Genomic DNA, 27,746 nt, shown 5'->3' with positions numbered 1-27,746 from the left:
GCCACATTTGGGGCGGGGAGGGCAAGGAGGCAGAGTTTGTAACTTGGGACTGGACCCCATTTGGGAAAGGTAGTCAATTCCTATGTTACCATCATAGAAAGACCTAGAACTAAGAGAAGGCCTTGAAGAGAATCATTACCCTTCCTACCACACACCATGCACTGCACTGTGGGCCCAGATGGGCACATGCAGAAGTCTGACCTGGACAGAGCCCTCTGAGCCCACAGTTTAAGGACATTTTCACTGCAATTTTTTACTAGTTATTATTATTGTTGTTGTTGTTATTTTTCAATTAGAAGGAGGAAAAACAGTCAAGAGGGATGTGGGTGTATATATTTCTTGGAATTCAGAGGTTCATGGGGGAGGGGTAGAAATCCATAAAAAATGTCCATAGCACAAAAGTTGGCAAAACAAATAGCTCTCTTAAAAAAAAAAAAAAAAAAAGCTGAACTGTGTAACAGGAGAAATTCTCTCACACAAGGAGGGGGTGTTCCTGAGCCAAGTTTAGGCAGAGGAAAATTTTTCCAGCATGTCAGGAATGAAACTGACGTTCCATTAAGGAGGAAAAAAAAAAAAAAAAGGCCAGAGGAAAGAAAGAGTAACGGGGGAAGCCACCAGAATTCAGACAGAGCTTTAAATTCCAGACGGGCCTGCGGGTCAGAGCTCTCGAAGATCCCCCTCTGCAGGCAGGCTACAGTCGACTTCTCTCTCTTGAGCTCCCAGCCCCAGTGGACGTTTCCTGTTCTGCTTCTGGAAATTAAAGCCCCAAATTGCAAAACATCCTTTTCCCTGTAACCAAGTGCTTGGTTCAGAGACCATCGCCTCCCCACATCGCTGATCTCAGTCCTGCCCTCCCCTTCCTTCCGCGGAACCCCTCCCTGACCAGCGGCTCGGCTTCCCAAGAAGAGATGATGGATCTGTAGCAGGTGGTGCGAGAGCCAGAGAGAAACGACCCTGGGACCAAGGCCGAACAGGTAGGAACGGAGGGGCTGACATTCTTGCGATCCTTTGACATGTATTGAGCAAAAGGCACTTGTCCTTTAAGCCTTGGGCCGAGGGCATTTTTGCTGACGGTGTATTTTGTGGGTGGGTAGACTCAGGGGATAAGGTCAGGCATTTCTTCTCCCATCATCCTTCCCAATTTAACCTTAATTCCTGGGTCCCTGGAAGCACACGTTTTGTTTGAGTTCTGATGTGAAAAGGGTTACGACAGTGTTCTGGGAATTTCCTTTCTTCCCTTCTTCCTTCCTCTCTCTCTCTCTCTCTCTCTCTCTCTTCCTTGAAATGTCAAGGAGCATTTATAAATGCCTTCAGCTCTGGATAGATTCAGAGAGAAGTGATCAAAATGGAAAGTCTAGGAAAAGGCATTTTTGTCATGATGAACTGGGGTTCAGCTGCTTCCCAGGACCTGGACCACGTATTCTTCTGGTTCCCCCAATGCTTTTTCCTTCCCTGTCTCCCACTCACCATTATGGATGGGGACACGCGCCTTGAGGTGCTCCTCCAGCCAAGGAGATGTGGCACCTTGAGCGCCAGCGCTGTGTGTTCATAGGCAGAGCCCAGGCCGCATGAGACTTAGCTGTCTGTGGCGGAGCTAACTGGTTTACCCATAAAGCTGCATGTGGCCCTTGGCTTCCTTAGGGACATGCTCCTAGCTGTCATCGCTGAAAGGCTAGCTTTGGCAACACATGTGCTGACACTGGAGTGACTCAGAGGACTTAGCACGGTTACTCTGCACAAGGAATACTCCAAATACTTCATTTATGGAGCAGTCATGAAGCATTTCAAATGCCCTTTCTCTGCATTTCTACAGCATCGGTTTCTGTAAACCACATATTTTTCTCCTTTGCCACACGCTGCTGTGTACTACTCTATAACAATCTAAATAACTGGGAGAATGAATTGAACAAAACTAGTCATAACTTGTAATTTGGTGATCCCAAGGCAGCCACTAAGCCTTGTTGGGCACTTTCTGTGTGCCAGGCACCGTTCTAACGGTGGTAGGCATCATCATCATCATCATCATCCTCATTCCACAGATGAGGAGATTGAGGCAGGGGACACAACTAGTAAGTGGCAGGGGAGGGATCTGTACTGAGGTAACCCCAGTGTGGAGTCCAGTTCCAGCCTTGTCTATCTGGGTGGCTTTGGACAAGCCCAATGCTCTCAGCCTCAGCTTCCTTATCTGTGAAACGGAACAGTAATAAACCCACCTCAGAGAGGTGTTGTGAAAAGTAAATTCATTGTAAAGGATTATTGTCCTGAAGCAGGTGAACAATGCAAGCATGCTCTCCCCAGTGCTGGGCCTTGCGAATGTGGAGGGGTCCTTTGCCACTGAAAAACCTCAGCTCTGCAAGGGGGAGCAACAGTGCCCTGTTAGCTTTGTACCTTCCACCAGGCACGTCGGGGCTCAGTTGCCAGTCGGTGCAAGACTGCAGCTGCCAGCTCACCAGACTCTAAGTTCCCTAGGACAGAGTTTGTGCTTTACACACGTTTGTTTCTCTTAGAAAATGTTTCTTAAGCTGCGATCTAAAGACATCGTTGCTCTTTGGAAGGAGCGCAGGATCTCCTTTGGGGAGGAGTTCAACCAGGAGTCTGTGGGTGCTCCAGGACCCGCCACTTCCCACTTCCAACAAAGCAGCTCCATCTTTGCCTGACTTATATGGTGGGGCATCATAAGTGGAAAGAAAGTTTTGAAAAACTTTCAACTGCTGACCTGGCACAAGGAATGCTCTGTCTAGACTGACATGATGGCTTATGGCACTGAGCTGGTCTACAGAGGGATTTCTGGCTTGGCCCTGCTCGTCTGCCTCCTGCTTAATGATTACCCTGGGGAGGCATGTGCCAGCCGGGCTCTGGGCTTGAATGCTTGCATCTCAGGCAGCCCGTACTCATGTGCAGAGACAGACCAGGGGCAGGGCCCCAGAGAGCTGAGCTTACATCCAGGCCTCTCTCTCAGTCTTTTTTGAATGTGCTCTTCTCAACTTCTGCTCAGAGTTATGGGCTGTGTGATCAATAATCATAACAGTTATTATAGATCTTCCTTAAAGATAACAGCTTACTTATTGAGACCTTGTGCTGAGCACATTACACATAGCTCACGCACTCCCCACAAGAGCCCTGTGAGGCAGCCTCTGGCACAATGTCCACTCTGTTGGTGAGGAATCCAAAGGCAGAGACATAAAGCAGCTTGCTCAAGGGTGCCCAGACAGTTAGTGGTGGTGAAGGTAGGGTTGCAGCCGTGTCCCTTGAATCAGAGCAAACTGCCTTGAATATTTTTGAAGCCCTGTTTAACAGAGGTAAGAGGAATATTGTGAGTACGGTTCTTTCATATTTTTGGCAAAGGACACCCCCCGGGAGGAAGAGCGACAGGGTCAGGACAGAATGTTCCATGGAAGGAAGGGTACATCTGTGATAAAGCAGAGTCGGGATTCTTGTCCAAGCTGTTGCTCTGATAAACTTGACCTCTCCTCTGAGAGGTCATAGGGTTTTGCGGCAGAGAGCCAGCTCTGGAGCCAGACTCCCCCCTGTTCAAATCCCTGCTCTGCCACATATTAGCTAGGTTGTCTTATGAAAATTATCAAAATAATGACATCCTATGTAGAGGGATGAAAAATAACAGTACCTATTTCATAAAGATAGTGTGATATCTTAGTCCGCATAAAGCATTTAGAACTGTGTCTGGCACACAGCAAGCAGGCAATATATACGTTATTATGCGTAAAAGAGGTTGTTAGGTTAATTTTAGGTAAAGCAGTTGGGAGGCAGTCTGGAAATAAGAAGTAACTAGTGTTTGAAACCATCAAATGGGCACCAGTAATTTAAACTGTGAGCGGTGGGTATGAGAGCTGTGGCTGGACCCCAGCCAGGAAGGACCCAGGGCCCTGGAGAGAGAGCGTAGAACCCACGAGAAAGAGCTTAGAAGCTCTGCCAGGGATTAAAGAGGTAGAACTGGCACAACAAACCTTTGGGGTTGGATTTGCCAAGCTGGGTCTTTCGATTAAATCAAGTATAATTTATTTTTCTTTGTAGTTGTGGAAATTAGTCCCAACCATTAGACCTATTGTTATTTTTTTAATGCTTGTTTTCATCAATGACTAAACAACATTGGCTGAACCACTTGTATTTTTGGAAGGATGATTTTTAGGGCTTCAGGGTGAGATACAAAATTTAAGAGCTAAATAAAGCTGATTAATAACGCAGTAAGGAGATCATGACTTACAAATGAATTCTGTGACTTTTTCAAAGAACATACGTGTGAGCACAGCGGAAGTCAAGATTAAATAGGCAATGATTTTGAAATTAGTGTGCCTCAGTTGGCCTGCCTTTCCTGGAAGTGAAAGTAGGCAAAAAATAATAACTGACGTTTATTGAGCACTTACTATGAGCCATGCCTTGTGCCAAGTGCTTCATAGGCATTCTCATGTGTTTAATCCTCATGACCACCTGTCGGCTGAGAGCTATTATTATCCCCAGTTCAGAAATGATGATAGAAAGATATACAGAAAGAAATAGCATGCACAAAAGCACACAGCTGGTAAGTGCTGCGGTTGGGGTTCTAACACAGGGACTGTGGGGTTTGGGTACAGGTGTTTAAACCTTAAATTATGGTTCTAGTAAACTGAATCCCTCCGATGTAAATCGTTTCTATTTGCTTGAAGAGGGCTCTATTTAGAAGTGGATGGAGGGAGCAGTAACGCCTCCAGCACAAGGTCTGAGCGCAACACCTGCAGGCGTCTTGGAGGGCAAGGGTCAGAAGAGGAAAAGGGCACGTGATGGGAGGCAACCGCACGTCTGCACGCAAACTGTCAGGCATGGCCAGGTGTGGGTGAACCCGTGAAGCAGGTTGTCTTCTTAACCTTTCTGGGTGCGCTCCCAAGGCCGCCCTGTCTCCAGGATTCCTCTCTCCTCCTCTGAAGGGATCTCAGTCACTCTCTAACAACACAGAGAAGGGCCCCCGGCTGTGGCCTGCCCCTGAGCCGAGCTCTGCCCCAACACTCCGGCCTCCCACTTCTGCAATTAATCCTATTAGTTTTTCATCCAAGCCTCCTCTCACCAGTGCTTGACCTTTAGCAAACCATTAGACAGTGATTAATACTTGAATTGATACGCAGGTACTGCTCTAGGGGGAGACTTAAATTTCACTGTGATAGTGAAGAGGAGAAGCATTTTGGAGGAAGGAGACTTCGTAGGTGCCCCTAACCACACACCACAGTGATTAACTTATTAACCTCTCCCGAGCTGGGGAGACAAATTCCTTTCAGAAGGTCCGAAGTCCAGACTGAAAGCTTTTCATGTGTTACTTGGTACAGAAGATGCTTTTCGGAAAGTTCGAAACGTTTAGAGTGCTGACCCAAGCCCGGTCCGCTCCAGGCAGCCGCTGCGGTGTGTGACATTCTTCCTGGTGCTCAGGGCGCTGCCTTTGTCCTTTTCTTTTCCCTAGTGGCCCTTTTCCCTCCCGCCACGTCAACCTCTCACATCTAGACTCCCTTTCCGTCCTCATCTGTAGCAAGGCCTTTAGGCCCTTAATTCAATGAACAACCTTAAAGCCCTCATCTCCCAAGTCTGGGTGTGTTTTTAACAAGAATCCATTTTTCTTTTTCTTTTCCTTTCTTTTCTTTTTTTTTCTTTTTTCTTTTTTTGGCTGAAAACATGATAACAATAGAATTTAGGAATCAGCAGTTTGGGGACAGTTTTTAAAATTTAAGGTTTATTTTTCAAAAACTGTTTATATTCAATATTATTTTGTATACGTTTCAGCTGTACAGCATGATGGTTAGACAATCACATACTTCACAAAACGCCCCCCCGACATTTCCAGTACCCCACTGGCACCATACGTAGATATTACAATATTATTGACTATATTTCCTATGCTGTAATTTACATGCCTATGACTGTTCTGGACCTATCGATTTGTACTTTTTAATCCCTTCATCTTTTTCACCCAGCCCCCAAGCCCCCTCACTTTGGCAACCATCAGTCTGTTCTCTGTATCTGTGAGTCTGTTTCCGGTTTTGTTTGTTCTGTTCTTTAGATTCCACATATAAATAAAATCATATGGTATTTGTCTTTCTCTAACTGACTTATTTCACTTAGTGTAATACCCTCTAGGTCCATCCATGCTGTCACATATAGTAAGTTTTCATTCTTTTTCATGGCCGAGTAGTATTCCATCATATATGTGTACCGCAGCTTTTTTACCCACTCATCTATTGATGAGCCCCTGGTTTGCTTCCACATATTTGCTACTATAAATAGTGCTGCAATGAGCATAGGGGTGCATGTATTCTTTCAAATTGGTGTTTTGGGTTTCTTTGGATAAATACCCAAAAATGGAATCACTGGGTTATAAGGTAGTTTCATATTTAATTTTTTGAAGTAACATCATACCGTTTTCCATAGCAGCTGCACCAGTCTGCATTCCCACAGACATTGCTTAAGGGTTCCCTTTTGTCCACATCCTCACCAGCACTTGTTGTTTGTTGATTTACTGATGGTAGCCATTCTGGCAGGTGTGAGCTGATATCTCATTGTGGTTTTAATTTTCATTTTTCTGATGATTAATGATATGGAGCATCTTTTCATATGTCTGTTGACCATCTGCATGTCCTCTTTGGAGCAGTGTCTGCCCATTTTTAAATTAAGTTGTTTGGTTTTTGGTGGTTGAGTTGTATAAGTTCTTTATAAATTTTGGATATTAACCCCTTATAGGATATAGAGTTGGCAAATATCTTCTCCCATTCAGTAGGTTGTCTTTTGTTTCATTGATGGTTTCCTTTGCTGTGCAAAAACTTCTTAGTTTGATATAGTCCCATTTGTTTATTTATTTATTTATTTTGTTTCCTTGCTCAAGCAGATATACCAGAAAAAATATTGCTAAGAGAAATGTCAGCGATTTACTACCTATTTTTTTTTACTAGGAGTTTTATGGTTTTAAGCATTACATTTCAGCGTTTAATCCATTTTGAGTTTATTCTTGCATATGGTGTAAGAAGGTGGTCTAGTTTCATGTTCTTTTTTTTTTTCTTTTGCATATATCTGTCCAATGTTTTGGGAGGGTTTTTAAGGATTTTGGAACATAGGTTCTTCTTAGACACCTTAATCACACTTTAAACCAGTACTCACTTGGAGCCCATCAGTAGCTATGGAAGGTCCTAATTTAATGGCTAAGGGTGGAATTAGAAAAAGGAAGGAAATCTATTGTACATCCCAGGTCACCCAAGATATATAAGGTTAGGAGTGGAAGGCTTACACTTTCTTCACTTTCAGCGCTGGAAAGGTAATAAGGATATTCCCTTCCCTAGCCTTACCCTCTATTTTCAAAACAAGTTTTGAAGAGTCCAAAGCAGGCAGTAGTTGAAAAAGCAGGCACAATACAGAACAAAATGTCCCAAGGCAGCAGAGGAAGGCCTGTGTGTTCATTGTTCAATGTGAGGTTCTCTTGGACCCTTGGAACTTTCCATAGTTTGACTTTCTAGCTAATTATTACCATCTGCGTGGTTGCTGGCAGCCGACCCTTTGCTGGGCCTGCCAGCCGAGTTGCCGGGCCAGCCTGGGGGCTGTACCAGCTGCCGCCAGCTGCGGAGGCCCCCTCAAGTTTTCTTCAGGAACAAAGAGGCGTCCCCGCTAACTGCTGACCCTGATGTTGGTGAGTGGCTTGCCCTTCAGCCTACCTCCTCGCCTCTTGCAGTTGTTTGTCCAGAGGCCAGTCTGGCTTCTCAGTCTCAGGTTGCCTCTACCAGCGTGCCTGCAATATGTCTGCATACATGAGTGAGCAAAGCCTGCTCCTTCCCTTGGAGCACTCACTAACCAACACGCACTGCACAGCCTCGCACAGATGCAGAGATGCGTCATGGAAAAAAGAGGTCTGCATATACTTTAGTAAATAAACAGCTGTCAGGGCTCCAGGCATCTATCAGCCATAGCCTGGTAAGGCATTTCGTTGCTTCTAGAATCATGTGCATAAGGCCTGAAAGGGATGTGAGACTTCCTAATCCAAACCCTTCATTTTACAGATGAGGAGGGCGAGGCTTAGAGATGTGGTGACTTCCCGAAGACCGCAGAACTAACGTCCAGGGGCCCCTCTGTCTCTCAAAACCAATCTGTTATGAGGATGGTCTTGAAAGGGGATTAAAATGATGTGGGTGCTGGATACTTCCATTTAGCCTTGTAAATCCACTGTCCACCCTTCTCCACTCTCCTCTGTGTCCAGGAGGCTGGTCTGAATGGCTCTCTTGCAGTTGAGTTCTGGTTACGTTCAGCCAATGGGGGCCACAGTTGAAAATCAGAGGAAGAGAGGAGAGTGATCCAAAGGTGTTCCTGCTGGGTTATCACTGGCTGGTTGTGTCCTCTGACTGAAGACCACAACTCCTGTCAGAGAGCCCTCTCCACACGGCTGTGTTCCTCACTATACAGCCCTGGGAAACTGCTATCTCTTGAAGTCTCTCAGCCTCTACTCAGACCTATCTTTGTAAACAGTTCCTTTATTAAACTCTCAAATTGGAGAGCCTGCCAGGGTGCTGACTGATACAAGTGTCTTTGTTTATTAGAGAGAAGAAAATCTATTAGTTGACTCTTTAGCTTACTCTTGGCTTGACAGCTTCTCAGGCTTTTCTTTCTTCTTCCCTCCCTCCCTCCCTCCCTCCCTCCCTCCCTCCCTCCCTCCCTCCTTCCCTCCCTCCCTCCTTCCCTCTCTCCCTCCCTCTTCCTTCCTTCCTTTCTTTTTTTTCTTTCCTTCTTTCTATGACCTTGAAATTTTCCAGGACTGTCAATCCGTTAATCCAGTATTTTGTAGGGTGCCTCTCAACTGGGATTTGTCTTATGTTTTTCTCTCAAGTATGCTGGAGTTGTGCATTCTTGGGAATATCACGGAAGTAAAGTGCCATTTCATTGCATTATATCAGGGTACATACTATCAGTATGACTTATCGCTGTTGGCGTTAACCCCGATTTCCTGAATGCAGCAGTGTTTGTAAGGTTTTTCCATGGCACAGTCATTCTCTTTCCCCTTTCCATGCTGTACGCTTTGGAAGGAAGTTGCTGCGCGCACAGAGCTCATGCTAAGGGAATGGGGAGTTAAGCCTTGCCTCCCTGAGGGTGTACTTCCTAAATGAATTATCTGGAATTCTTCTTCATGGAATATGTCTCTTCTCTTGATTTAATTATTTATTTTTATTAGTAGAGACTCATGCATTTTATTTTACACTTAAGGTTATACTCCAATACTAATTTATTAATTTTATTGTTCAATTTGCCCTAGCCTTGGCCATTGGGAACTCTTTCCATTGACTTCTGTGTCCCTTTGTCATACCACCACCAATGCGTGTTTCAGTGTTGTTTTTGTTTGTTGTGGTTTTTGTGTGTGTGCGCACTTCTTTACATTCTGGCAGTATAAGATGCTCAAGGCTCGTCTTGTGTATTTCTGCCCCAGTCCTAGAATCAGCCATTTCCCCGAGTAGCCTTGGCTCCTTTTATTAGAGAATAGTATTGAAAACCGAGACCTGGGTCTCAGGTATACTTATTACTACTGAGGTGTTGTTGCTTCTAGTCCTTTTCAGTTAATAGAGCAAGAAGATGTGTGTGTGCATACTAACCTGGGTATACACACACATTCATAACTATTTATATATGTAACCATCTGACTCTATATTAAGCAACACATGAATTGACACTGATGTCTCCAACCCAAATTCATTACCACATGGATCTTTCTAGACCTCCCTTTCCTTATCTATAAGTTCCCATCCAGCAATGAGAAATCTGGCTCTCACCATCTGCTATCCATTTACATCAATTTCAGTATACGTGTATAGTAGTATTAGAATTGTTAACATGTACTCCCATGGGAGCCAACTTTATCAGTTAGATTTAATACTTATGCTCAATTTCTTTTGCCTTCAGCCTTACAGATGCCTCTCATGTCCAAAGTTAGTTAGGTCAGCCCCTTCAGTGACGTCGTTTCAAACATTTGCAATACAGTTAGATTGCTTTGTCGTAGTGTGCATTCCATCCTGGGATCCTCTGATCTCTTAAATGATTTTTCTTTAATTTGTACACATTAGGTTCACTCTTTGTACTGTAAAGTTCTATGGGTTTTGACAAATCTGTAGTGTCATGCTGCCACCATTATAGGATCATATCGAATAGCTTCACACGCTAAAAATAACCCCTGTGCTTCACCCATCAAGGCTTGTGGAGGAATAGCACCTGGGAAAGAAAAAGGCGTGGAAGCGAGTTTGGGCAGGAGAGCCTTCACGCGTGGTGCAGCTGTGACTAAGTCTCTGCCTGACCAACGCAGGGCTCCGAAGTGAAGCCTTCCCGTTAGAGGGGTCCCATGTTGGGCAGGCATGGGCAGGCCTTTATACCACTTTGCTCAGCCATTGGCTGGGGGCTCCCAGAGAAGACTGATCTCAGCTCAAAAGCAGAAGCAGGCTCTAAAGGCACTAACAGCTGGAGACAATCAGCTAACCACGTTCCTTGAAGCTGGGTTGCTAAGTCCTTTCTTGGAGAGGGATCTGAATGCTGCAACTCTGGGTCTGCCAGAAATATCTTTGACAATTCCAAACAGAGGTTGGCTGACCATTGGTCAGGAACCCAGAGTAAAGCATTCCTGCATCAGGTGGGATATGGAAATGGGTGATCTCGTTGGCCCCTCCCTTTCAGCTCTTGGGCTCTATGACTGTCGCTTGGCCTGGTCTGATTCAGGCAAGACAGGTATTCCGTTTCTCACATTCATTCCATCTTGCTCGGGCCCCTGCTTTCCTTCTTGCACTGACATTCCATGTCCTGCTCTGACTTACAGGCAAGGTTAGAGCTCCTCCTTTCTTTCAGGGACTGTTCATGGTGGTGCATATAGATCCGAAGCTTGTGAGTTGAGAGTTGAAAAACCAAATCCTGATTGGAACTTTCTGCTCCCTGGAGTATGGAAAAAGCAAAATAACAGTATTCTCTATTGACGTATGCATGTATCACACCTAGCAAGGTACGATAGTTTCATTATCTTCCATCCTAACTTCTATGCGCATGGGTGCCCTGGGATTTTCATCTGTAGGTGAGGAATCATTCCAGTTCAATTCTGATCATTCTCTAAAGGAAAGTAGAATCCATTCAGACTTTCTGAAGAAAGAGTGGCTCTGATGTTCTCTTATACCCGTGCTTACTCTTCCTCTTGTATTACCTGCTTAAGGTGAAAGGCCTGTTTTATTCTAGTAACTTGACAGCTCTGTCTGACTCCCAATGTCCTTAGGTAAATATTTAAGGTTTTCACGTGGCCTCTTAAGGCAGTCTTAACTTCTAAGCCTAAGGAAATTTTTATATTTACTTTGTCTCTCTTTAGACATTTCCTTTGGATATTTGCTTCTGCTTTCTTTGTAGCACACTCAGACTCCACAGACCCTTTTGTTTTGCCCAGCCAGGGAACCGTAGCATTTTTTATATTCGTGCTATTTTTATACAATGGATCAGGCATACAGATTTTAATATCGAAGTTTCACAGACTAAAGCCCTGCCTGGAACCCAGGCCCTCGGGGCTCTTGCCGACCTTCTGGTTTTCCTGTCTGCATTGCCATGTTTTAGTGGGATGGCTAAAGCCAGAACCTACTGGGTCAGAGGGTGGAAAAAAGTATTGGTGGATGAACTCTCTTTACCTTCCACCCCCAAGAACAGACGGTTGAAATCCATGTTTAAATACCCAAAGGGTGCTCTGGGGCATTACGCCAAAGCTGCATGAGACATGAGACCCAAAAAAGTACGAAGAGTTAATATTCCAGGATGACACTTGTGGTTACTGAGTCCAGGATGATTGAATTATAGGCAGTTTCTGTCTCTGAAAACAACACTGGGGCAGAAAAAATAGCCTGCTTTAAAAAAAAATCAATAAAAGCGCACAAAGAGTGTACTGTCCCTGAACCATTATGTAGGAATAGAAATGACAAGTAAATGAAATGAAAAAGGAAAGAAGTTTTCTTTTTTTTCTTAAAGTGCTTGCATTCCACTCCCGAAGAACGCAGACTGAAATTGTGAACTTGGCAGCTGTTCCCACAGTAGAAGAGCAGGGTCACAGGTCAGAAGCACAAGCTCTCTTCTGGAAACTGCCAACTTATTAGAGTTGACAGTTGCATCACCTTGAAACAGGGAACAAAGACTTTTTTTTTTGGCAGAATTCAGTTTTACTGTCAAGAGGACGGTCACACACAGAATGGTTGGTGGAATTATAGAGGAATTTCTGAGAATCAGCCTTAGGCAAAAGGCATTTGGCTGGAAACTTGCACTGAAAACCTACCTTGTAAGTTAGCATGTGACTTTCACCTGAATTAATTTTCTTCAGTCCCAAGGGTTTCAAGGCCAAAGAAAAGGTCCTGACCAGGGTTGTTGATGTGTTCTCTCTTCAGTGTAAACTGAGAATAAATTCAAAGACAAATCACCAAAGGGAATTTCTCTCTTTGACACTGAGTATAACTGGGATGGTTTTTAAAGTAATTTTGAAAAATTTTCTAATCAAAATAACAGATATGTAATCTTTGTATTTGGGTCAAGTGTGAATGAAGGAAATAAGGATCGAGGAAAGAACAAAGGACTGGGTAGGAGTGGGGAAATCTGAGCCCTGGCTCCAGCTTTGGTGCGGCGTCCTTAACCCTGGGCACATCTCCAGCATCATGGCCTTCGTTCACTTACATAAATATAAGAAGGTGGAACCTGATGGCCTCTAAGAGCCTTTCCCGCTTTGTTCTAAGAATCAGTCTCTTAGTTTTGATTTTTCCCTTATGTGTAGGCAGTGCCAAACAATGATGTGAGGTGGAATTAGAGTATAGATTTGCAAGTGGGTCATCTTGAGGCTCGTAGCAGGCCTCACGCAACTCTCACTTCATCCACCATTTTTGGGAAGATGAATTCAAACTGACAGACGTAAGGGCAGGCATTTATAAATATATTTGTTGAGTGAATGAATGAATGAATGAATGAAACACTCAGGAGAGCATTAGGGAAGAAGAGAACTAAAACATTTAGTTGGAGGAAGTTTATTTGGAATAAGGCATAATTTTGCTTAGTAATGCTGGCTGGGGGGAGGTTTTATGGACAGATTTAGCCAGAGCTAAACTTCAGGAAGCGCAGATACACCTTGGATATAATGCAGGTTCAGTTCCAGACCACCACAATAAAGCAAATATCACACTAAAGCAAGCCACAAACATTTTGGTTTTTCAATGCATATAAAAGTTACACGTATACTATACTATAACCTATTAAGTGTGCAATCACATTATCTCTAAAAAACAATGTACGTGCCTTGATTTAAAAATATTTGATTGCTAAAAAATGCTAACCACCATCTGAGCCTTCAGCAAGTCATAATCATTTCACTAGTGGGGAGGGTCTTGCCTTGATGTTAATGGCTGCTGACTGATCAGGGTGGTGGTTGCTGACGGTTGGGATGGCTGTAGAAATTTTTTGAAATAAGAGAACAATGAAATTTGCTGCATCAATTGACTCTTCCTTTGTTGGACTATTTCTCTGTAGCATGTGATGCTGTTTGATAGCATTTTACATACAGTAGAAGTTCCTTCAAAATGGGAGTCAATGCTCTCAAACCCTGCTGCTGCTTTATCAACAGGTTTATATAATATTCTAAATCCTCTGTTGTCATTTCAACAATCTCCACAGCATCTTTACTGGAGTAGATTCCATCTCAAAAAATTTCCTTTTTTTTTTTCACTCATCCATAAGAAGCAACTCCTCATCCATTAACAGGGGTGTCCAACCCCAGGCCGCAGGTGGCCCAAGATGGCTTTGAATGCAGCCCAACACAAAATTGTAAATTTACTTAAAACATGATGAGATTTATTGTGATTACATATTGCAATGTATTTAATGTGTGGCCCAAGACAACTCTTCTTCTTCCAGTGTGGCCCAGAGATGCCAAAAGTTTAGACACCCCTGCTAAAGTTTTATCACAAGATTGCCGCAATTCAGTCACATCTTTAGGTTCCACTTCTAATTCTATTTACACCTCATCTGCAGTTGCTTCCTCCATTGAAGTCTTGAACCCCTCAAAGTAATCCATGAGGGTTGGAATCAACTTCTTTTAAACTCCTGCTAATATTGATATTTGGATCTCTTCCCATGAATTACAAATGTTCTTAATGTCATCTAGAATGGTGAATCCTTTCCAGAAGGATTTTAATTTACTTTGCCAACATCCATCAGAGGACTCACTATTTATGGCAAGAATAGCCTTACAAAATGTATTTGTTAAATAATAATACTTGAAAGTCAGAATTGTTCCTTAATCTATGGGCTGCAGAATGAAAGTTGTGTTAGCAGGCAGGAAAACATTAGTCTTGTTGTACATCTCTCTTGGAGATCCTGGTTGACCAGGTGTTTTGTCAATGAGCAGTACTATTTTGAAAGGAATCTTTTTTTTCTGAGCAGTAAGTCTCAACAGTGGGCTTAAAAGATTCAGTAAACCATGTTGTAAACAGATGTTCTGTCATCCAGTCTTTGTTCCACTTATGAGAGAATAGGCAGAGTAGATTTAGCCTATTTCTTAAGGATCCCTAGCATTGGCTTCAAGTTAAAGTCACCAGCTTCATTAGCTGCTAACAAGAGAGTCAGCCTGTCCTTTGAAGATCTCAAGCCAGGCATTGACTTCTCTCTAGCTATGAGATTCCTAGATGACATCTTCTTCCAATATAAGACTGTTTCATCAACATTGAAAACCTGGTGTGTAGTGTAGTCACCTTCATGCATTATCTTAGCTGGATCTTGTGGATAACTTGCTGCAGCTTCAGTATCAGCACTTGCTGTTTCACCTTGCATGTTTATGTTATGAAAATGGCTTTTTCCTTAAACATCACGAAACAGCCTCTGCTAGCTCCACATTTTTCTTCTGCAGCTTCCTCACCTCTCTCAGCCTTTGTAGAATTGAAGAGAATTAGGGCCTTGCTGTGGGTTAGGCTTTGGCTTAAGGGAATATTTGGTTGGTTTGATCTCCTAACCAGACCACTCAAACTTTCTTCATATCAGCAATAAGGCTTTTTTCCTTTCCTATCATTCATATGTTCACTGGAGAAGCACTTAATTTTCTCCAAGAACTTTTCCTTCGGATTCACAACTTGGCTAACTGTTTGGTACCAGAGGCCTAGCTTTTGGTCTCTCACAGCTTTTGACATGCATTCCTGACTAAATTTAATCATTTCTAGCTTTTGTTTTAAAGTGAGAAACATGACTCTTCCTTTCACTTGAATGCTTAGAAGCCATTGGAGGTTTATTAATTGGCCTAATTTCAATATTATTGTGTCTCAGGGTATAGGGAGGCCTGGGAGAGAGTGAGGAACGACCAGTTAGTGGGACACTCAGAACACACACAATATTTATCGACTAGGTTTGCTATTGTATATGGGAATGGTTCATGGTGCCCCCAAACAATTACAATCACTGATCACAGATCACCATAACAAATATAAGCATTATGAAAAGCTCTGAAATATTGTGATAGTTGCCAAATGTGACACAGAGCCATAAAGTGAGAAAACACTATTGGAAAAATGGTGCTAATTGACTTGTGCAACTCAAGGGTTGCCACAAAACTTGAATTTATAAAAAATGCAGTATCTGCAAGGTGCAATAAAACAAAGTGCAATAAAATGAGGTATAGCCATATTAGGGTTAGGGCTAATTTACATAGCACTCTTTATCTGGAGAGAAAGATGGAGTGATTGCCGGCAGTGATACAGTTCTTCCAGGTACGGATAACAGGACTCTTTTTTTCCCTCAATTTAATGACCAGAATATTGTTTAGGATTTGCATTTTCTGAGTCTCACAGAAGTCAAAACTGTTAGTGGCCACTCATTTTTCTCTCACAAAGAAGGACTCTGTAGGTAGGCAATCCAGCATAGGCTCAGAAGCTCCAGAGCGTAATGGATTTAGGCTCCTTCAACCTCAGGATTCAGCATGACTGTGTGAATTCAACTATCTCATCTTCATTTCAGCCTGCAGTGAAAAGAAAGGGCGCCCAAAGTGTTTACTTCCTGTCTTAGTCCATTTGGGCTTCGATGGCAATATACTATATACTGGGTAGCTTTAATTAAAAAAAGCACACGCAGAAATTTAGCCCTGGCTGGTGCAGCTCAGCTGGTTGGAGCATCGTCCTGTACACCAAAAGGTTTGGGCTTGGGTTCCTGATCAGGGAGCATACCTACTTATTGATGTTTTCTCTCACATTGATGTTTCTCTCTTTCTACCTCCTCTCTAAGATCAATAAACGTAGTTTTAAAACCCAGACACTTGTTTCTCTCAGTTTTGAAGCCTAGAATTCCAACATCAGGGCACCAGCATGGTTGTATGCTGGTGAAGCCGTTTTCCTCGTTCACAGCCGGTGCCCTCTGTGTCCTCACATGAGAGAAGGGAGAGGGATCTCTTCTCTCTGGAGCATCTTTGATAAGGCCATTCATCCCATTAATAAGTGCTCCACCCTCATGCATGGAGCATCTCCCAAAGGTCGCATCTCCTAATATCATCACCTGTGGAGGTTAGAACTTTAACATATGCGATTTGGGGGACACCAACATTCAGACTGTAGTACCTCCTCACTCCCCACTTATGATACTTCCTGGGAGTTGAACTTGGTACCTTTGTTTTTATCCCATTGACCAAAACATTAAACAAAAACCCCTATGGACCCTCCGCCAAAGGAAATTAACAAGTTTGTTTTTAATTTTATATGGAAAGATAAAGGACCTAGAATAGCCAAAATGATTTTGAAAAAGGAGAACAATGTTGGAGCACTTACACTACCTGATTTCTAGAACAATAGGTGGCTCTTCAGTAGTAAATCCAAGTATAGTATAAATTTGGCATTTAAACAATTTCCAAAAAAGGGAAGATGGTACAGCTCTGAGATAAGCATGTAACTTCCCAAGCCAGTTGCTTTGAAGGATAATACTCATTTGCCATGATTGCTGGGCAGAAAAAAATCCATGTTGAACATCAACTTTGTAATCAAGATAGAACCGGTTTTAAATACTGGAGACACCACTTACTGCAGTATAAAAATTAGAGAAACAGCACGGAAGCTGAGCTCTATGCGATCGCTGTGGAGCTAGCCCACCTGACTGAATTCCAGCTCTGCCATTTTCTACCTGTGTGGCCTTGGGCACATTGAACCTTTCTGTGCCTCACTTTACTCATTTGTAGATTGAGGATACAGAACACGCCTACCCAGAAGGCTGTGACGAACATTAAATGATGTAATAAATTGAAAGCACTTAGAACAGAGTCTGGTACGTAAAAAGTGCTCAGTTCCCACGTACCTGGAATCCCACACCTGTTAGCTCCCATCCCCCTATGAAGTATGAGTAGCATTCTAGGGGGAAGTTTTGATACTGAAGGGTATATTTTGCAGTCTTGGGAGCAATCCTGAGTTTCAGTTTCTTAAGTTGTCTTTCGTTACTATTTTTTCAATGTTTAAAAACTGACTCTCTGGCAGAGGTTCCCAAATGGAAACCTTAACAGTAGGTATTAAGTACTGCCCCTCCGAGACTCCGCTGCTGGCCACACATCTCCTTTGGTCCTGACTCGCCATCATGGTCAGCAGCCCACTGACCCAGGGACTGAAAAATGTGGGCTGCCTCCCTCCTCTCTTCTTCTGTTTCTTCTACTCTGGTCACATTTGGCAGAAACTACAGGACGCCATATAGTCTGGTTTTCTTTTCCCTTTACTCCTTACTGGTGCAACAGCAAGTGGTCCCAGCTATTCTCCTCTGCTTGAAGGAGAACTCTTCAGCGGTGTGATTGGTTCTGACCCCCAGAACTGGCATTATGTGCTCAGTTAATGGGTCAGGTGACAGCAGGGTCATCCACACTTACAGCTGCAGGACCGCACAAGGGAGAGGAGCCATTTCCATGGGTTTAATAATTTTTCTCAGACAACTGTGATTGCATGGTAACAATTCTGTATCTTCATTAGGAATGCAAAGGCTTTTACTTTGTTTTGTTATGGAAATATAAAGAACATGAAGAGTTTTAAACCAAGGGACATTAGGCAGAGGATTTGCAGATACCGCGTAGCCTGTTCCTTTATTGGTGATCTGGGAACAGTCTCTGGGATGGAGAAAGAGAACTGAGCTCCATTTGCACAAAAAGGGCTAATCATTACATATCTGGGGCTCTCAGGTCTATCCTGGGTATTTTTCCTGAAAGACTCTCCTAAGTTTACTTCCCAGAGACGAGACTTCCCCCTCATTGTCTTCACATTCCTGGGTCTGAAGCCCCAACTGCTCTTGTCTGTACCAGGTAGGGTAGCAAATCAGTAAACACAAGCATCTCTGCAGAGATGCAATTGGGTCCCATATAGACAACCTTTCACATTATTTTACAGACTCTTCCCTGCCCCCGTCTCAGTTTCTCTGCACTACAGTAGGGTGTGGGTTTCATTTTTTCCATTTTTTAAAACCATTTTAGTGGCGCTATGCTATGCCTCTCTGCACTTACAGTAATAAACCTCTTCCCAAAGGCCCACCTTGTCCACCGGGTAGAAAAACAACTTTTCCATCCTTACCCTCCTCTCCTATCACCCCCCTCCCATCTTTCCTTGGAATAAAGTCCTTTCTCACTAAGAGGCTGAGTGTTCCCCCTGGAGAGGACCACAGCTTTGTTAGGGTCATGTTTCTGATATCATTGGCTCTTCAATGACATTGCCAAAGTATTCCCCATAGAATGTGTGAAGACTTTGAACTTAAAAAAACTATCTGCCAAGAGTCAACTTTTCTTTAGCTATTTGAAATGCTTCCCATGAGACCTCAATTCAGTCTCACTACATTTTTACAAATTAATGTTTATGTTCCCACTCCCAAATACTATGATGTACATGTCAACAAGGTGGCAGCATCCTGAACTCTAGGAACCTTCTAACTATAATGGAGTGAAGATAATGTATAATGTATAAACAGGAAGTCAAAATTCAACACTAAAAAAGAGAGATCTGTTGTAAGTCTCTATATATTTATAAAAATATATTTATAAATAAATCTTTATTATGAGTTTTCTGGAAACATTAAAAAATAGCCACATACATCTTTATTCTCCTAGAGCTTCCAGTCAAGAATGACAGTTCATGTTGAACACCATTCTGTGTGCCGCCTGCTCACAGGCTCATTCATTCATTCATTCATTCATTCAGCAAATATTGCCTACAGGCCACAAGATACAGGCACTGTGCCAGGCACTGAGCTTGGATACAGAGATAAGAGAGCGTTCTTGCCATTAAAGAACTCAGATTCTAGTGGAAAGACGAACAAAGTGAAGAGATAATTACAAAATAAGATTGGTAAATGCTATGTTAGAGAAATTAACAAGTACTATGGGAACACAGGGAAGAGAGGTTAATAACATGTATATAGGATAAATACTTATATCAACAACTGAGTGCCAAGCAGGAACAGGAAACAAAAATAAATTTTCTGTCTTCACGGAGTTTACATTCCAGTGTAGGAGACAGACAATAACAAAAAAGGATGTAATGTTATTCAGGATAATGTTAGAGAAAAGAGGTATGCATTGGGTCTGAAAGGGTAAATAGGTGTTAGCTTAAAAAAAAAAAAAAAGGCACTCCAATCTTTGTGCCGCTTCCCAAATAAAAAAAACCCCAAAACGCTGGGGGTGGTGGAGAGATGGCTGGAGAGGAGAGAGTGGAGTAGGAACGGGCGGGAAAGAGCATGAAATATTCTGAAAAGGGAGTTATTAGGTACAATGGGAGGGATAGGGTCCATTTTTCCTCTGGGTTTGGAAGAACATCCATTCATTGGTTATCAAAATCAGAAAGGACGCTAAGAGGTCAAAATAAATACACTCCGTTATTTTATTAATCAAGAAATGATTCGGAGAGGGTGAAGTAACTTGTTCCAATTCACACAGCTAGTCGGGGGCAGAACCAGGGTGAACGCAGTTTTCGGTGGAACTCAGTCCAGGCCTTCCTCCCGCCCGCGTGCGGGAGGAGCTGCTGGCTTAGCACAGCAGCTCGTCTCCAGCTCGGGCGCACACCGCCCGCTACTGGTGCCTCTCCGCAGAGCTGCCTCTTCCCCGCGGTTCCCCTTTAGCCTGGCGCTGCATTTCCTCCGGCGCCTGCCCGCCGCCCCGGGCTGGGAGGGCCGAAGACAGCGAGTTTCCCCGGGTTCGCGGGGCCCCGGGGGCGCGCCCAGGCCGCCAGTCCACTCCACCTGTTGCCCTCCGTCGCCTTGGGGCTCCCTGGCTGGGAGATGCAGTGCCCGCTGCCCGAGTGCGGGTATGACCTGGGCATCTGCACTGCTCTGCGGTGTCCCCTGGCGGGTGACCCGGGCAGCGGCACAGGCTGAACCCTACAATTGGCGGAGAACAGGCGCGTCTCCGGCTCGGTCCTTTCGGCGGCTTTCCCCGCCCGGGACCCTGAAGCAGGGCTCCCCGCCACCCCCTCCCACCCCTCGGCCCCACCCATCCTCCCGCCCCGCCGTCTCCTCCCCGCCTAGGGTCCGGGTCCGGCCAGCGCGCAGTGGAGAACAGGCGGGCGCAAGCCAGGGCGCGAGCTCCGAGCCATGGGAGGCGCCCACTCTCAGACCCCGAGGGGCCGGGAGCCAGCCGGGGAGCGGCCCCCAAGACCCAGAGAAACCGCGTGAGTCCCAGAGGCCTCACCGGGGCCGTCGTTTGGGGGTTTGCGTGCTAGCCAGGAATGAAACTCCCGGCGCCTGTCCCACAAGGGCTGGGAAGTTGGGGTTACCGCTCGGGCGAGCCGGGGCGCAGGGACTCCGGGGTTGGCCTGGTGGGACATCCCGCCCCGAGCCTCGCCCTGCGGGGCCCTGGGGGCGCCCACCCGGCCACGACCCCGCCGCGACAAAATCGCGCCCAAGCAGGACTGCTGCCCTCCTGGTTTCGCTGCGCGGGTGGGAGAAGGGGACCTCGAGTTTTCCAGCCTCGTTCAAGCAGGAAAACACACGTGTGCTAAAGAGCTCGGAAACATTAAGGAGACCGAGTTATTTGCAGGGAGGGGAGAGCATAGCACGGGACTCCAGTCTCCAAGATAACTCAGCTCGTGTTGGCCTTCAGGGTCCAGGGATTTTGATGCAATGCTTGCTGCTCACAAGAACTCCCTCTCCTGTTTGTTCCGAGGTCTTCATGGTGATCTCAGAGAAAGAGCTGTATTGTACCAGCAGCAATTAGGCTTTTGTTCGGGGACAGCAACAATTGGGGACACCAAGTACTGAAATGCAAGCATTTTTAGAGAAAGAGATTAGAGCAAGTTGCACGGTTTGAAAGATGGCCATGCTTCTTGCCAGAGAGGATGCGTTGACAACTATTTAGTTGAGAATCCAAACGATCTTTAAGTGTTTAATTTAAAATTTTTTAGACTGTGTATGAATCTTGAAGATGAGGTAATGTCAAGGAATCCGCAGTCTGTTTTAATTCATCCAATGTCAAAGCTATTTAGTTTGAGAGAGATACACTTAGCCATCACATGCAGGCAGCCTGGGCCTTTTGAAAGGGCTTTTTGATTATCTTTTCGAGGCAAAAGAGCTTCCTGAATAACCAAATGATAGATATGTTAGTTGTGTCTTCTGATGTTTACATATGATCACTTATCTAAACTTAGTTCAGGTAGCTTATTAATCATAAGAATTGCTGAGAATGATTGAACACATACAATGTGGAAACTCTGTCCTAAATATTGTGTTATTTGATCCCCAAGAACACTGAGTTAGTTTCTATTAATTGCCTCATCTTACTGGTGAGGAAACTGAAGTGCAGGGAGATTAGGCGACCTGTCCAAGGTCACACAGCTAGATGTAGTGGAACCAGGCTGTCTAACTTCAGAGGTTGTACTGCCACTGCCTCCTACAGGAGAGTTGGGACTAAGGAAACAAACTTTTCAAAAAGATTTTTATTGATTGATCTGAAAGAAAGAGAGGGAGGGGGAGAGGAAGGTAGAGAGAGAGACACATTGGATGCTCCATCCATTTATGCATTCACTGGTTGCTTCTTGTATGTGCCTTGACGAGGGATCAAACCCACAACTTGGTATGTGAGGAAGATGCTCTAAGCAACTGAGCTACCCGGCCAAGGCAGAAACAAACTTTTATCTCTGCTGGCAGAACACACCCCATTTTTTTTTCAGTTCTTCCCAAATAAGAGAGAAATCTGAATTAGCAATGCTTAAGACCAAATAAGAGGAAAGTACCAAAATTGATTTAACTTTTAAAAAAACCAAACATAAGAGGCAGTGGAACGCTGAGATGAAGTTAAAAGTTTTGGAGGCAGATAGCCCTGGGTTTAATTCTAGGCTCTGCTCCTTAACAGCTGGAGAGCTTTTATCTGTTCCTTACCCTCTCTGTGTCCGTTTCCTTGTTGGTAAAAGGCAAATGAAAACAATGTCCACTTCATGGGCTGTTCTGAGGATGACATAACATCATGTATATATGAATAACAAGTTATAGTTTTATCTCTGAGCAATATATTGTTTTACCAAGGATAAAAATTAACTATTTAATCTTTGTGAACATGTGGCTGTTAGCGTGTGTGTGTGTGTGTGTGTGTGTGTGTGTATCTTGAAAGTAAATATTGGAACCATTCGCTGAGAGCATGCTGAAGAAATGAACTCAGTGCTTTCTGTGCAGGATTCAGTTGTTAGGGTAAGGAATTTGGATTCTGAGTTGTTAAATTATCCAGTGGTTTGGCAAGAGATAGAGGATCTCTCTCTCCAATGAGGTTCTGCATGTACCTTATATATTTAGCAAATCTTACCTGATAAAGACCAACATAAAAGCTCATCCTTGGACTTCACCTGGGAATACAGCCTGGGGATCCCCACCCTACTCAAGTGAATGCAATTAAGAAGCCCATAAACACACATAGGCAGTGTTGGGATTATTAATTAGCTTCATCAGGGTGTGCAGGCTGTGCTTAATGACTCAACCCTGCAAACCAGTTGGCATGTAGCTGGTGAAAGTCTCTTTAGAAATATGATTCCATGCCTATAATATACATGAAAAGCAAAAAGTATGCTTTTATCCAAGTCCTGCCTTGGTCAGATGTGCGAGCCACAAGTCTCTCCAGGGTCTAAGAAAGCGGGGGATTCATTGTTAACATCGCCGGCTGCAGATTTCCTGCCGGACATGTGGCTGTCATGGATAACACTGACCTCAAGGAAGTTCTCCTCCTCAGGCTGTTGCATTTTCAAAATCTATTGTTCCTTTTTATAAATAAATACATGAAAATCTCACAAGTAGAGCATTACTGCAGACATTTTTCTTTTGAGGGAGAAATTATGTCTCAGAATGTTCCCAATATACATTTCAGAACAATTTAATCAAGTGCTAAATGTAACCAGATAAACCTCTAAGCAGAGCTCTGTTGTGAAATATAAACAAGTGTGGAGGTACATAAAAAAAAATGATCTTAAGATAAAACTCATTATTTTTTAATATTGTAGTTGTCTACCTTCCCCAAACCCAAGGAAACAAATGAGCTGGCTTTGGTAAAAGCTGGGGGAAATTTCACTTTGTTTATTCAGGGAGGCGGCACCATATGGTGATTAAATGCAGAACCTGGAGAATGAGGCCGACCTGGGTTGAAATTCCAACTAGATCGCATGCTAACGTAGTTCAGGGAGCTTTGGAAAATAATGCACCTCCTCAGTTGGGCAAATTTCTGTATCTTTCAAATGTCAATTGTAATTGTACCTACTCTTTGAAGTGGTGTGTATGATCAGCGCAGGGCCCGGTCCTGAACCAGCGACCAGCACCTGAGTTATTATTAATACATTCACACGGACACGTGCCTATGAAGCAGGCGCTATGCTAGGTTTTTTGGGGTATGTATACCTTGGCCTTTTAATTGTTTTTATTACTCAGAAGAGCTTCATTTTTTAAATTTAGCTCTCTGATTTGTGCAAGTGCTTTCAACACTTTTCACAATGGTTATTTTGCTCCTCAGTAGGAGAGCATGCTGGCCCCTGTCGCCGACACACTTAGCACACAGGGATCCACCGCAGGCCCCGCTGACTGTTTTTATGATTCGGACAACCTCATTAGAACTTTAGGTCTCACTGCATGTACTCCGCGAGTTGACCTGGGCACACGTATTTTTCGATGCTTTCCCAAACCTTCTTGGTGTAAAGGTAACACAGCCTAGCTTTATGGAGGCTGGGTTGTAGGACAGCCTCCCAGCACACGTCCAATGCCGGACTATTCTGAATGCCTGTGGACACCATCCCCAGAAGAGGGGATGTATATTTTTTCATAAGGCAGGTTCTCTTTTGAAGAGGTGAAATTGTGTACTAATGCAGCAAGGCGTCTTAAAGAAACAAGGCAGTAACTTTTTTGAGTCAATTTTCTCCTCAGTTAAATTCCATTTTCCAGAAAGATCAAGAAGATGGAGATGTGTCTGGGCAGATGGTAATTTGGTGAAATGTTTGAAATCACTCATTCCTTTGTTGATTATGTTCAGCAATGTGTCCGGGATGGGTTTCCTAAGAGCAGTAAATAATCTGTGGAGAGAATCGAAGAATGACATAAAACAGAAACTATTATTCATTAAGGAATATGGTGAATAACTAATTCATCTAGTATTTGTTGAGCTTGTTTGCCTGGAATGCAAGATGTGCACCTGTTGTCAATTCTTATTGAGTTTCTGGTCCGATCTTTGTTTGCTTTTAGAGTATAGCATAATGGAATAGGTCAGTGGCAAAGTCAGGAAGAGTTTCTGAGGTCTGGAGTGCTTTTGCTGTGAACCTTTCTGATCATGTGAATTAAATGCAGGTTCTACAATGTTCTGGTGAACTTCAAAGTCAGCAACAACTAAGCTGAAGTGCCTCTTCATGGGTAAGTCACTGTGGGACAGATGTCTCTGACATGAAGAGGGCGGCGCTGGCTTTGAAGTTTCAGACACAGGAAAACATGACTCAAAATAAGTAAACTTAGGGAACAATATTTCTGAAAACCATTGCTTTCAAGTTCATGGTATTGTTCGCCACCTTCTCACCACACCATTTTGATTGTCATTAAATACATTTAAGTTCCCAGTTGCTATAGAAAACTTTAAATGTCCATGTAAAATGTTTTAGTGTCCAATTAAGAGAGGGATTTAGAGAAAGTTCATGGAAAATACCCAGAAAAACCAGCTATATGAAGAAAAGTACAAAGAATTATAATGTTTAATTTGACGGAGGAGCTTGGGAGATGTGGATATATATATATATATATATTTTAGGAGATGTTGGCTAGCTCCATCTCCAGTGAAGCCAATCCAAAAGGAAATGGTTTGAATTACATGACAAGGGAATTATTTGTGTGTGTATGGTGAGTTTAGATATCATAACGTCTAGACTGTGAGGGCAGTTGAAACAATAGAGTTAATAAGAGAAGAAGAATCCCTCTCTGAAAACCATTAAAAGATTAAGATAGATACTCTACCAAGGATTGAAACTCTAAGGGGGTTCACGTATAGTTTTGCTCTGTAGGTTCTCCCTTGTTTTTAGCTTCAGTGGCCAACTGTGCCCCACCCCCACCTCCACTCTGCAGCTTCTTCCAGCTGTGCATGTTTCAGTATTAAAAATCAAGGGAGAAAAGGAGGCACAGCTGCTGGTGTACCAAGCTAGCGAAGTAGAGTATCTAATGCCCGAGTTGGTTAGTAGCCAGAGTGGGCTGCAGGATCTGTGCATTTGTTAACCCAAGGTCAGGAAATGAACTGCAGTGTCTCGAAGGGTCATGGAACATGGCAGTCCATCCGCAGAGGTAGCTCACTGTGGCTATTAGGGAGTGCTATTTTTCTGCATTTTTTTATTGTGGTAAAATATATATAACATAAAATTCACCATTTTAATTATTTTTAAGTGTACAATTTGGTGGCATTAAGTGCATTCACAGTATTGTAAAACCATGACAACTATCCATTTCCAGAACTTTTTCATCATACCAACTAGAAATATTGCACCCATTAAACATTAGCTCCACATTCTCACCTCCACTGACCCCTGGTAACCTTTATTCTGCTTTCTGTCTCTATCTGCCTATCAGTCTGTCCTATAAGTGGAATTATACAATATTTATCTTCTGTGACTGTTAACTTAGCATAATGCCCTCAATGGTTCATCCACGTTGTAGTGTATATCAGAATTTCATTCCTTTTTATGGTTGAATAATATTCCATTTTGTATATGTGTGTGTGTGTGTGTGTACGACAGTCTGTTTATCCATTCATCTGTTGATCGACACTTGGGTTGCTCACCTTTGGCTATAATAAATAATTCTGCTATGAACATGGGCGTGCAAGTATCTGAGTCTCTGCTTTCCACTTTTTCAGATGTATGGCTAGGAATGAATGCTGGATCACATGGTAACACTATGTTTACCTTTTTGAGGTACCACCAAGCTGTTTTTCACAGGACTTCACCATTTTACATTCTTATCAACAATGCATAATCGTTCTAGTTTATCCACAAGTGTCTTTCTAACACTTGTTATTTTCTGAGATATTTTTCTTTTTAAAAAATTAATAGCTATCCTAAAGGGTGTGAAGTGGAATCTCATATTGCTTTGATTACATTTCCCTCATAATTAGTGATGTTGATCGTATTTTTGTGTGCGTTTTGGCCATTTCTATATCTTCTTTGGAGAACTGGTCATTCTCCAAATGTTCTGAACTTTGCCCACTTTTGAAATAGGTTGTTTGTCTTGTTGTTGTTGAATTATATGAGTTATTTACATATTCTCGATATTAATTCCTTATCAGATATGTGATTTGTGACTGTTTTCTCCCATTCTGTGGGTTCCCTTCTAACTGCATTGATAGTGTCCTTTGATGCAGACAAATTTTTAATTTTGATGAAGGCCAGTTTATGTATTTTTTATTTCATTGCTTTGCGCTTTTAGTGTTAATACCAAGAAATCATTGCCAGTCCTGGCCCAGTGGCTCAACTGGTTGGAATGTCCTCCCATACACCAAGGGGTTGTGGGTTCAATCCCAGGTACGGGGCACATACGTAGGCTGCAGTTCGATCCCAGGTCAGGGTGCAGATCAGAAGTAGCCAATTGATGCTTATCTCTCACATCTGTCTCTCTGTCTCTCTCTGTCTCTCTCTCCCTTTTTCTCTAAAATCAGTGAATATGTCCTCAGGTGAGGATAAAAAAAATAAAAATAAAAACATTGCCAGCCCTAGCCAGGTAGCTCAGTTGGTTAGAACATCATTCCTATATGCAATGGTTATGGTTTTGATACCTGGTCAGGGCACATACAAGAAGCAACCAATTGCCCTAACCAGAGTGGTTCAGTTGGTTGTAGCATTGATCCATAAATAAGCTTGATTCCCAGTCAGGGCACATGCCTGGGTTGCAAGTTCGGTCCCCAGTCAGGTTGCTCTGCAGCCACCGATCCATGTTTCTCTCTCACATCAGTGTTTCTCTCCCACTCTCTCTCCTTTCTTTCCCCTCTTTCTAAAATCAGTAAGCGTGTCCTCGGGTGAGGATTTAAAAAAAAAGCAACCAAGGCATGCATAAATAACTGGAAAACAAATTGACGTTTCTCTCTCTTTCTCCATCTCTCTAAAATCAATTGTAAAAATATTTTAAAAAAAGAAATCATTGCCAAGCCCAATGTCATGAAGATTTTCCCTTATGTCTTATTCTAAGAGTTTTATAGTTTCAGCGTTTAAGTTTAGACCTTTTATCATTTTTGCAAAGTTTTGCTAAGTTTTGTAGGTGGTATAAGGTAAGGGTTTCTGCATTCT

The 27,746-nt window shown here is 43.3% G+C and overlaps 1 protein-coding gene across 8 annotated transcripts in view; it reads left to right on the top strand.

Annotated features, from left to right (window-relative positions):
* Positions 1–892: 892 nt before the first annotated feature.
* The window catches only part of TACC1 (transforming acidic coiled-coil containing protein 1), a 93,793-nt gene continuing 66,939 nt past the window's right edge, over positions 893–27,746 (top strand). For 4 of the 8 annotated variants that reach the window (XM_054566000.1, XM_054565993.1, XM_054565992.1 and 1 more), the window contains exon 1: positions 20,531–20,642. In XM_054566000.1, coding sequence (XP_054421975.1) covers positions 20,566–20,642 — 77 coding nt within the window. In that variant the 5' untranslated portion in view covers positions 20,531–20,565. Of the gene's footprint in view, positions 975–20,530; positions 20,643–27,746 lie in introns of those variants that run through there. The other 4 variants (XM_054565996.1, XM_054565995.1, XM_054565994.1 and 1 more) reach the window with 2 other exon arrangements.

Source organism: Pteronotus mesoamericanus, unplaced genomic scaffold (genome assembly GCF_021234165.1).
Source record: "Pteronotus mesoamericanus isolate MK-2021 breed Mesoamerican mustached bat unplaced genomic scaffold, CSHL_Meso_final contig_169, whole genome shotgun sequence".
Lineage (NCBI taxonomy): Eukaryota > Metazoa > Chordata > Mammalia > Chiroptera > Mormoopidae > Pteronotus > Pteronotus mesoamericanus.
This window is presented reverse-complemented; position numbering and strand designations above follow the sequence as displayed.